The sequence below is a fragment of the Trifolium pratense genome, linkage group LG2 (assembly GCF_020283565.1).
Source record: "Trifolium pratense cultivar HEN17-A07 linkage group LG2, ARS_RC_1.1, whole genome shotgun sequence".
Lineage (NCBI taxonomy): Eukaryota > Viridiplantae > Streptophyta > Magnoliopsida > Fabales > Fabaceae > Trifolium > Trifolium pratense.
Genome location: NC_060060.1, coordinates 58,124,263 through 58,136,366, shown reverse-complemented (window position 1 = coordinate 58,136,366; position 12,104 = coordinate 58,124,263). Strand labels below are relative to the sequence as shown.

Here is a 12,104-nt window from a genome sequence, read left to right as displayed (position 1 = left end):
AGATTATAACTCGTTTCTAAACTCAAACAAATCCGATAACAAAACTGACCATTTTGTTATCGGATTTGTTTGAGTTTAGAAACGAGTTATAATCTTCAAAATAATCCGGTCAAAATTTAATATGATATTAAGGTTGTTATGATTTTCACAATACATGTTCCAGATCCGTCAAAAAAAATGCTCCATTTTTTTTTAATTCACCAAATGCTGCTTTGATGTTTTTTTTATACTATAATTAAACAAGTTTGACTATTATAAAAAAAAAGTTTGACTATCGGTAAAAAAATAAAAATGTTTTGTTTGTCTTTTTTTATGTCTAAAGGAATTGTGTTTGGATTGTTTGATTTCTAGGTTGTTTACTTAGGTTGCTTATATTTATAATTGTTTGGGTGTAAATTAGCAAATGAGTGTACAACATTTAATACCCTCAATTTTTTAGTGTAAAATAAAGTGAAAATGTGCGCATTGCTAATTTACACCAACATATTTTTAGTTGGTTGTAAATTAGCAACCCCCATATATATATATATATATATATATATATATATATATGAAAGTTTTTATATTTTGAATCATAACATTGTTTTTTTTTCTATCGTGTACAAATTTGCACATGTTAAAATGTTTAAAATAGTAAATTTGTATTGGAACTTATGCATTTTATATTAAATGCATAATTTTTTAATAAATAATTAATGTTTTTCAATAATTTTTTTTAACATAAACCCTAATAAAAATATTAGTTTAGGTTGTCTTGTATTCCCCAACTACATGCATGTTTCTTTGTTATATACTCCCTCCGGTCCTTTTTATAAGGAACAATTTGAGAAAATCACACAGACCAAGGAATCACATTTAACATAATTATTTTCATTTAATACTCTTATAAATTTAAATTTATTCCATATATACCCTTATTTAATTACTCTTTATTCAACTAATTTACTTATTTTTAAATTCTCTCTCATAATAAATAAGGGCATAAGTGAAATTGAACATTTAAAACATTTGAAAATTGGTCAAAGTTTCTTATAAAAAGGACCAAATTTTTCGCCCTAAATTGGTCAAACATTTGAAGGAAAAAAATAGTCATTTTTATAAGAAACTTTGACCAATTTTCAAATGTTTTAAATGTTCAATTTCACTTATGCCCTTATTTATTATGAGAGAGAATTTAAAAATAAGTTTGTTGAATAAAGAGTAATTAAATAAGGGTATACATGAAATAATTTAAATTTATAAGAATATTAAATGGAAATATTTATGTTAAATGTATTTTCTTGGTCTCTGTGATTTTTCAAAGTCTTTCTTTTACTGGAGAGAGTACTAGTAATAATATAAATGCATGAATGTGTTGTAAAAGATTTCAAAGACATACTTCATCCGTCCCAAATTATAAGGGTAAAAAACTCATTTTTTTTTTCCATCCAAATTATATAAGAAAAAAATTAAATTTTCTCTTTTCCAAGAACTAGTACTTATTCTCATAAAACTAAATGCGATGCATTTAACTTTCTTTCTCTCCACTTTTATCAATAGCATAACCAATGAAAATTATTTGTACATCTTCCCATGAAACTTATTTTAAGAAAAATACAAAAACACATACTACAAATTAGTATTATGTTTTGATTTTTCTCAATAACTGTGATTTTTGTTTTTTTTTTCCTTATAATTTTGGATTGAGGGAGTATCTAAGAAGAGAAATACTTATTTAAAGTGGATAAGTGGGATGACTAGGGTTCTAATCTCACTCCTTGCATATATAATGCAAAATCTCTGTCAACTGAGCTAAACTCCCGAAACATTTATTTTTAAATTTAAGAATATAATAGTATAATTTTAAAATTTAAGAATATGAATGAACTCAATCAATTATTTGGTTAGGTTTTTCTTGATAGAACGATGTGATAACCATGTTCTCTATTTTCTCTCATTATATTACCAAGGGACTGATCGAGTTAGACACGACCTTGGTGAAATATTTTGAAGATATCTATTCAATCTTGATTTTTCTGAGGACCTTTGATGAAATTGCGGCGTGTATGGTTGAACCCGAGGGAGATTAAGTAATTAGTTTAGCTTTTCCATATTCTTGATTGTATTAATTTGATGTTTTTAATTTATGTTTATGTTGTTGATCTTCGTTTCAATGTACTATGTTGTTGTTGTTAAAAAGTTCATATTTTATGCACTAGTTCCTATACTAGACAAGTTCCAACCCTAGAATGCGAATATGTTTTGAAATCTACGGTGCGAACCGATTTGTTTCATAAGCTCTATTTTTAACATGCTCTCACCCTAGAATGCGAGGGGAACATTTATGGAAATTCAAAGGACGCAAAAAAAATTCACACTTGTCCATAAACTTCACTGGTTAGTCTAATTCATCAAACTGCAATCGTGAGCCTAGTATGTTGGAACAAAATCTATGACAAACCCTTAAGCTTTTAAATAGATTTTGACGATAACAAAGTATTAAATTTACAATTTGTAGTACTAAATTTCATATACACTGATCAATTTTGGTAAAGAGAAACCAAGGTTTTAGTTTTGGAACTCAACTCTTAAGAATGCAAAAATCAAGTTCTGAAGAAACTCTGAAGAAATCAAAGTTCTGAAGCATTTAGAGCTTCTACAAGTTTCAGACACTGAAGACCTCAAAAGGCCTGAAGTGCCAGACTCTAAAGAATGACAAGCTGATCAAGTCAGATTCTATGAACTACAATGATCGAAGGATATTTCCAAGAGTCTGACAATGGATATGATCGGGGAATAATCATAGCACAATATTCTTATCTTTAACTTTATCATCAAATTGAGTGTATTGTACTATTATGCCTTATTACTCTAAATGAATATTCCTCAAAGGATAAGTAGTGGAATTGTATTACTCTTTTTGGATAAAAGCTTCAAATATTACAACCAAGGATTGTACAATTACAATTGTCGGCTCGAAGCTTCTCAAACGGTCATCTCTCAACATCTATATTCTTGATTTTATATAGAAGACATCTTCATTGAGAATTGACTGCAACAACCTACTACTCCCTCCGGACACATTTATAAGAAAATTTGACTTTTTTGGTACATTGAAAAATGGATGTATGTGACTTATAATGACTACATACATCCATTTTTCAATGTATCAAAAACGTCAAATTTTCTTATAAATGTGTCCGAATGGAGTACTTTCTAAGCAAAGCAATTATAACATAGCCTCCAAAACCTTATATAAATAACAATTCTTGTAAAAAAAAAAAAACTAACGGAAATGGAATTCATGTTATAGTGAAAATCTGGATCATATATATTGAAAATCTAGTCACTTTACGTGAATTTAAAAAAAATCTGGAGCATATAGTGAAAAAATCTGGAGCATGAAAAAATAAATTAAGTGTACGTCACATAAATCAATGGCTTTAATTAATCTATCAACTTGAATATTGAGGTTTTTTTTTTGAACTTGAATAAAAGATGAATTTGGATTGTATAGGTTTTCTCAAGTTGTCTTTTATTGATTTCCTAGGTTGTCTTGTGTTTATTATGGTTGTATATATTTATAATTGTTTGGGTGTAAATTAACAAATGGATGCACATCATTTAATAAATTTTACCTAACTAACCCCAAATTTCATAGTGTTAAATAAGTAAATATTAAGGATTTTTTTGTCATATTATTAAAGATGTGCATTGCTATTTACACCAACATATTTTTAGTTGGTTGTAAATTAGCAACACCCTATATATATAGCAACAGATGCATACAGGATCAAGCAAAACAAAATCAATCATGTTTTTAATAATAACAAATTAAAAAACAAAATCAATCCTCCATTGAATTATGATTGGCACAAATTTTTTTAGGGTAAAACTTGGCACGACACCTGAATCACAATGGATATTGAAACAAAACATTTTAGCTAGTTATTCGATTAAAAAAGCTGTGCAAAATAATTGAAAGGTTATGAATGGATACAATGAATTAGGTGTGTGGGAAACTGGGAATTGAAACATGGAAGGCCGCTGGGGAAGACGGAGAGAACTATTATAGCGTGCATTGAATCTTAATTATTAATCAAAGTTTAGATTTAATCAGAATCGTCCTTTTACATCTAATGGTTTATATTTATTCCTCTCATCTCTCACTATAAGACCTTGCTCTCATTTGAAGTGCCGCCTATATATATATATATATATATATATATATATATATATATATATATATATATATATATATTACCTAAAAAGACTTCAATAATCCCCACAAAGGGTCATTTTCTTCTTTAAATAGAGAAAGAAGATTGGAGAGCAAACTCTGACTAGGAAGGTGAGAAGGCAGGTCGTGATCACCGTGTGCCTTAAACCACACTTCTTTAATTTCTGACCAAGTTAGATGGTCCTGCCTAAGCCACTGCCTTTCATTTTTTTTCTAGTATTTGGTTTGAAATGATGCATGAATTTTACTGTAGTTCAAAAGAAAATAATAGAAGAAAAGTAAAGAAGAATATACAGTACTGTAACGTACTTATGAGTTGACTTTTTTTAAAATCAAAATTGCTTGAAATATAGAGTGATTATAGAAGTAAAATCTAACTAGTTTTGCATTTTTTTAATGCTATTGTTTTAAAATCTAACTTTGCGACTTAAGAGTTTTGTTCAGTCGATATATTAACGGCGATACTATGTACAAGATGTGGGAGATTCACATTTGAGATAAAGATCGTTAAATTTATGTACGTTAAGAGTTTTACATTATATGAAATAAAATCTCACAAATGTTTATATGTGAATTCAATCATCGTCTTATAAGTAATTTTTGTAAATGTTGAGTTAAGCGATAACTACAAAAAAATTTGTTATTTTTCATATATATTTTAAGTATTTATTCACTTATTTTATAATCGATTTGTAGTAATTTTTTTAACTATTTATAAATATTAACTAGCAAATTAGTAATTTTTGCTAGTTAAAACATGTTTTGCAATTTATTAAAACATGTTTTGCAATTTATGAGCTCGGAGAAATATGAGTCAATTTCTGAGTTTAGAGAAAAAAAGAAAAAAAAAAGTTTTTGGGTTTAATTTCGTTTTTTTTTGTCCCTCTCTGCAATTTTATTTTTGGAATTGGTCCCTCTAAGTGGATGATTGGGCATCATCATTGACACATCATCCTCGTTTTCCACGTCAGACATTGCCACGTTAGCCTCTGTTTGCCACGTCATCATTTTTGAAACGACACTTAACGTTATGGACTAAAACCAAAATGATTTACACATTCAAGGACTATTTTAAAACAAAAAAAATACAGGGATGAAAACCAAAAACTTGCAAACTTACAGGGGCGAATTAATCATTTAAGCCTTTTACATATTTCCCATCATTTTTGTAGGTTTTATTAGCTTAAATTGTAAAGGAGCTGAAATGGAAGAAAATCATATACCGTCATGGTGGCTGAGCGAATACCTAGCAAACCAATAGATGATGTCATGCTCGTTGAGCAGGTGATAACTCCGTTATTACACACTAAAAGTGACATATTCAAGGGAGTTTAGAGGACCTTTTAATGAGATTTTAAGCTTAGAATAAGTGAAATTCATGGTTTTGAAGAGTTGGTTTATGTGGAAGAAATAAGGAAAAGCTGTCAAAAAGTATTGCGGAAAGTCTAAAAAGCTGTCGAAAGTGTTGCTGAAGGCCTAAAAAGCTGTCAAAAGTGTTGCTGAAGGCCTAAAAAGCTGTCAAAAACTGTTGCTGAAAGGGCTGCGCCTGGCGCAATTCTGCATCATTTTTTCACATTTTCTTGCTGTTTGCTGCGCCTAGGCGCAGAGGCGCAATGTTGACTCTATTGACCCATTTTTGCACTATTTAAAGAGGAAAACACCCATTGGAAAGGGGGTTACGCATTTTTGGATCAAAATTGAAGATTGGAGCTCAATTGGAGTGGATTCAAGCAAGGAACAAAGGGTGGAAACACTCCAAAACCTCTTGTCATGAAGATTTCATCTCTTCTTCTCCATGTAATTTCTACCTTTAATATGAGTTTCTAGATTCTTAGATTGGATCTTTAGGTGAATTTCATTGTATTTGTTTGAACCATGTGAACTTGATTCTATATGATTGGATTATGATCTAGTTTTAATCTTTTATTCTTTGCACTTAATGCTTCATACAATTTGATGAAATTGTGTGATGAACTCAATAGTTGATTTGTCATGAAAATGGAAATTAACTATAGACCTAAGAATGATTGAACAATTGATAATCACTTTAGAGATTTAGGTTTATTGATTGTGATTTAGGAATTAATGCTTGTGAAAACCTCACTTAAACACAAATTCACCCAAGAGATTGGGGAGTTGTGATTAAGTGAGAGGATTATTATCCAAGAGATTGGGAATAATCATTTTATTGATTCAATCTTGAAACTAGTTGAGTAATTCATGAGTATATAATATGATTCACCAAACAAATTACTATGAGATGAACCGAAAAGATCTAATCGCCCGCCAACCGTTCGATAAAAGTCCAATATTCCTTTTCAACAAATTCTTATGAACAAATCTCCCCAATTATTCTTTTATTTTCTTTTATGCATTGGTTTAATTGTTTTGGTTCAAAGTTAAACAACAATCCTCGTGGACACGATATCTTAATTACTACTTGACGATAATTGTATACTTGCAATTTATCTATCAGCAGGAAAATCCTTCGCTGAGCGAACAAGGTAATTTGCATAGCTGACAAAAACTTTAGGGTGAAGAAAAGCATTTGCTCGCTTAGCAAGCAAGTTCTTTGATTTTTTTTTTTTTTTGACAAAAGAGCAAATTCTTTGTTGAGCGACGAAATGCAATTAAAAGTGCAAGTTGTATATGGGTTGGTACGGGTTTTTTGAGCGAATGCTATTATTCTCTTATAAAATCTTAATCTAGCTGGTTATATATAATCTTCAGGCCCGATTTTGGGCCAGGGCAATCAGGCTCCAGTTCAGGGCTCCCAAAATAATGGGGTCTCAATTTGTTTTGGACTCATTATTAATATAATTGGTTAAGTATATTTTGTAACATAAAATCACAAGTAATATAATTTACCACAACGGTAGCAGCATGCACGGTGCAGGGAGTAAAGACTCCTAGATGGAGAGGTCTCTAGTTAGACTCTCTCCCAATTATATTTTTGTTTTTTTTTTTTTTTTTCTTTTTGTGAGGATTTGTTTATTTTTTATTTTATTTTATTTTCAGAGCCTCTTTATTAAAAAAATTAAGGAATTAAAGAAAAGTTGTGGGGAATTGAATTCATTGAACATTTAGGTATTTTATTATTTATTTTATTTGTTGTGTAAATGTTAATTTTAATTATTAATTATCTCTTAATTTTTTATTTATCGGTTCAATTTCAATGATGCAGAATATGAATTTTTTTATGTTAGTTACACGGATAAATGATTATTTTTTATGTTTTTAATACTATTTTTTTTGGTAGATAAAGGGGTTAAAGTCCAAAGAAAGAAAAGAAAACTACAATTTAACTACTCGGGAGAAAGACACACCCCTATTATCATCAGAAAACACTTGTATTGCCTCTCTAGGTGGACAGTCAAATACCTCTTCTCCTCCCTGTAAAAAACATCCCATATTAGCAAGAATATCTGCACATTTATTCGCTTCCCGATACACATGATTAATTTTAATGTTCTTTTAAGAAAAAACATTATATTTTGCGTCAAAAGAAAATTTATATTTTTTATTAGGGATTCATTTTTATTATTTGCCTTGGGCCTCCAAAATCTCGGAAGCGGCCCTGATAATCTTTATTTTGTTGGTATCTCAAGCTCAATTGTTGGACAAAATTAAGATTACGGTTTGGTGGTGGCTCAAAACTAAGAAACTGGGGTTCAATTATAATGTTAATATGTGGTGGATTCATCCTATGTTTTGTATTGGGTTTACACATTGACTTGTTAGTTGTTTTGTTTGTATAGCTTTTGGTTAACTATTGTGTTTGAACTCATGTATCCTTGTCATTCTAAGCACATCTTGTGCTAGGATGTTTTAATTCAATACTTTAGCTTCTTAAAAAAAAATATTAATTTCGTTATACTAATGGTTTATTTCCGTTCTTCATGTTGAGAAAATATCCCAAAATTCCTTTGATGTTTTAATAATAACAAACTCAAGGACTTAAGAATCATTTACGTTTCTGATATGTTTTGTTATCTAATATGTTTCTTTAAGTGCGATTTAGCAGAAAGATGATTATCTCAAAGAAATCTCAAAGAAATTGGAGTTCCATGATCATATTCATCATAAGCAAATGATCATAAGCATTGAATATTAGAAGCATATTTATGTTTCTCAAAGATTGTCAACTAAGTATGATCAGAAGCCATTTGAAGCAAAGTTGAAAAGAACAAAAACAACTGTTCAAGAGTTTTCTACAAGATATAAATTGTTTTATCCTTTCAGGATTAGCACTTGCATACAAAAAGTTCTTCAAGAATCATTATCTCCTCAAGTAATTGGAGTTCATCACTGTTCCATAAGTGATTATTATTGTCGCATAAGTGATTTTGTATTAAAAATGGTTCTTCTCAAGTTGTGACATCAACAGAAAACATTCATTTTCACCTAAACAATGTTGGAGCAAAACGTGCTTCACACCTTTCATTAATCACAATACAAGCCTTATATAGGCTAGGCACTAGTACAACACAACACAACACAGGCCAAGCACGCAGGCAAGACTCTTGACACACGCGCGCTAGACTTTACTTAAGGCCCACGCAACAAAAGCTAAACACTATGTACACAAGTAAAGACTACAACACTTATACAATAGTGACCCCTAACATATATATGCTCCCCTAAATTGAACACCATTTCTAGATCAATTTACCAGCTCCAGAGTGCACAGACTCAACTTGTCCCTATTTCTGCTAAAATTTTCGAAGCTCAACGCCTCGGTCATTATGTCAGCAACTTGCTCAAAGGATGAGCAATGAACCAGTTGAATTGTTCCATCTTTAGTCAAATCTCTTAAGAAATGGAACCTCGCATCTATATGTTTACTCCTGCCATGCATCACAGGGTTCTTGGATAGCTTTATTGATGAGCTATTGTCACAGTAAATGGTAATGTAGCCTTTCCCTTTTGTGTCAATTTGAGCCAAAATCCTGGATAAACATATTCCTTGACAAGCACTGCTAGCTGCAGCAATAAATTTTGCCTCAGTGGTGGACAATATTACAATTGGTTGTTTTTTAGATGACCATGAAACTGCCTTAGTGCCAATCATGAACACATAGCCAGATGTGCTCCTTCTGTCATCAATGTCTCCTGCATAATCTGAGTCAGACCAGCCAACTAACTCTTCTCCCTTACCTCTTTCATACCTGAGACCATAGCTAGCAGTCCCTTTCAAATATCTGAGTATTCTTTTCACAACAGTCATATGAATATCAGTAGGTCTTTCCATGTATCTGGCTACTAAGCATATAGAGAAGGCAAGATCAGGCTTGGTGGCAAGCAAATACATCAAGCAGCCCACCATTTGTTTATATATTGTTGCATTGCTAGCTTGTCCTGTTTCATCTTTCTGCAGTCTACTTCCAGGCACAATGGGATTACTTACACTGTTACAATCATACATTCCAAATCTTTGCAAGATTTCAATTGCATATTTTTGTTGATGCAAAAAGATTCCATTATTATCCTCCTTCATTTCTACACCAAGGAAGTATCTCATTTTTCCTAGATCAGTCATTGCAAAATTTCTTTCCATGGAGCTCTTGAATTCATCAAATAATTTCTGATCATTGTCTGTAAAGATCAAATCATCAACATATAAACTCACCACTATGATCCTTCCATCAGTTTTATGCTTGACAAATAGAGTGTGTTCATGAGGACATTTTTCCAATCCTTCTTGACCGAAATAAGTTTCTATCTTGTTGTACCAAACTCTTGGAGATTGTCTTAATCCATACAGTGATTTCTTCAATTTGTACACCATCGTTAACCAGTTCAGTAAACCACCTAATTTGATTTCGAGGGTCAGTTATGACATCAACTGATTTCTGGTTTCCCTAATCGCAGTTATAGGGGATCGAATCATAATTCTTTCTACCAAGTTCAACATCATTCATCACTGGAAAAACTTACAGATGGTTAAGAGGTCTTTTCTTAATTTCAAAGAAGTATTCAAAATATCAAAAGAACATTCTTGGGAGGTAATCAAATCCATATTACAGCGGGGACACCAAATTAGATTCAATAAAAAGTCAAAAGCCAAAATCACGAGCCTATGTGACAATCCTACCATTATTTAGGATTAAACGAGAGAATTTCAGCTATACTACGTTTGATATTAAAATTATTTTTGGAATTGGACAAATTTGAGTCAAGAAACTGAACACAAACTAAATTTTTTGTCTCCTACTGATCATGACACATTTTTGTTCTTTGTACAAGTTGTTTAAAACATCAAAATAACATTTTGTCCATCAAACAGCGTACAAGACAAAATTTATTCAATACATTAACTTTGTATTATATTATTCTGTCTTGTATTATTCACTACTTATATTTTGCATATTAAACGAACGCACCAAAAACCATCTTAAATATGTCGATCGACTATCAAATAAATTAAAACCTTATAAATATTAGAAAAAATCACCATTCCTAATACCCCAAATAGTCATTATCTAGGACATCATACTAAATCAAAATTAGTATCGTAATTTTAGCCTCTTGTTAATTTTATAATTTTCCTCCCTCGTTTACAAATGATTAGTCACATTCCTATCGTACATTAGCATGCCTATTTGTCTCTTTTCTTTACTACACAGTTTGTGTGAGTAGTTATCATCAAATTTTATGTATAATTAGTGTGTACTATGAACTCTCTAAAGTCCAAACGATCTTGTGCTTGTGGGTGCCTATCATCGTCATCATTATAATCATCATGATGCATGGGAAGAAACATTTAGAGGAGGACGCAAGTATATAGGACAATTGAATCTATGCTAGTATATCAACCGACAATATATGTATTCCCTCCATTTTAAGGTTCTTTTTGACGAAAAAATAACATATAGTTGATAAATTAGCTTATACTTATTGTGAATGAACTTATAGTTTATCTAAGCTAGTAGATCAACTAACAATATATGTATCCCCTCCATTTTAAGGTTCTCTTTGATGAAAAATAACGGATGTTGATAATTTAGCTTATAATGAATGGATTTATAGTTTATGGCCGATGATAAGTTAATTTATAGCGGATAAGTTAGCTGCTTGAATTTGTAATTTTGGGTAAAATTAGCGGTTGAATTAACTTATAGATATGAAATGATATAATAAAGATGTTTAATTAATCTTTAATTTTATTCAAGTAATATTTTTTGACTTAAAAAATAATTTTTTTCTCAAGTAATATTTTTTTTGACTTAAAAAAAATATTACTTGAATAAAATTAAATATTAATTAAACATCTTTATTTTTTAAACTAAGCCATAAACTTTAAACTAAGGGTCCGTTTGAATTTGACTTATTTTTTAGCTTATGAAAATAGCTTATACAAATAATTCATAACTATCATAAACTACCTTGAAAAACTTATAGTAATACATAAAAACTTATTTATTTACTTAAGTTATTTCGCATAAACTCAAAAAATAAACCAATTCAAACGGACCTTAAAAGCTAATTGAATTAGCTTATTAAAATAAGCTATAAGATAATAAAAATAAACTATAAGTCATGAGAAAAAAATTACCAAACATATCCTTTTTTTCTTTCAAAATGAAGTTATAAAATATAAATTATAAGACATAAACTCAAAATTTTGTTATTCTCAAACAGAACCTAAAATTAGTGTTACTTGATATTTTCACTTTTTAATATAAATTTTTAGAATTGTGTCATCTAATTATTATTATGCATACACACTTTTCCCAAAACATTTTCCAAAATACAAGAATTTTCAGCATTTGCAGCGGCCAAAAGCGGCCTGAAACGTAAAAAAAGCGATGGAAGGGGTTTTGCAGCGGTTTTCCAGCCGTCAGATGGTAGAGTGTTGCAAACAGTTGCGGTGGGTTTTGTTTAA

The 12,104-nt window shown here is 30.3% G+C and overlaps 1 protein-coding gene across 1 annotated transcript; it reads right to left on the bottom strand.

The window, feature by feature from the left end:
* Nucleotides 1-7,513: 7,513 nt before the first annotated feature.
* LOC123905109 (uncharacterized mitochondrial protein AtMg00810-like) lies at nucleotides 7,514-10,007 on the bottom strand. Its single transcript, XM_045954751.1, has 2 exons — nucleotides 8,892-10,007; nucleotides 7,514-7,612 (listed from the first exon to the last, which is right to left on the bottom strand). Exons 1-2 carry the CDS (start codon nucleotides 10,005-10,007, stop codon nucleotides 7,514-7,516), a joined length of 1,215 nt encoding a protein of 404 aa, XP_045810707.1.
* Nucleotides 10,008-12,104: the final 2,097 nt, after the last annotated feature.

What these genes read in the sequence shown, in the direction of transcription:
- LOC123905109 (XM_045954751.1), bottom strand. Translation starts at nt 10,007, where the DNA reads ATGGTGTACAAATTGAAGAAATCACTGTATGGATTAAGACAATCTCCA. An exon ending in GTCTGTGCACTCTGGAGCTG is followed by an intron (nt 7,613 to 8,891) that starts GTAAATTGATCT and finishes TGTTTTTTACAG; the next exon opens with GGAGGAGAAGAGGTATTTGA.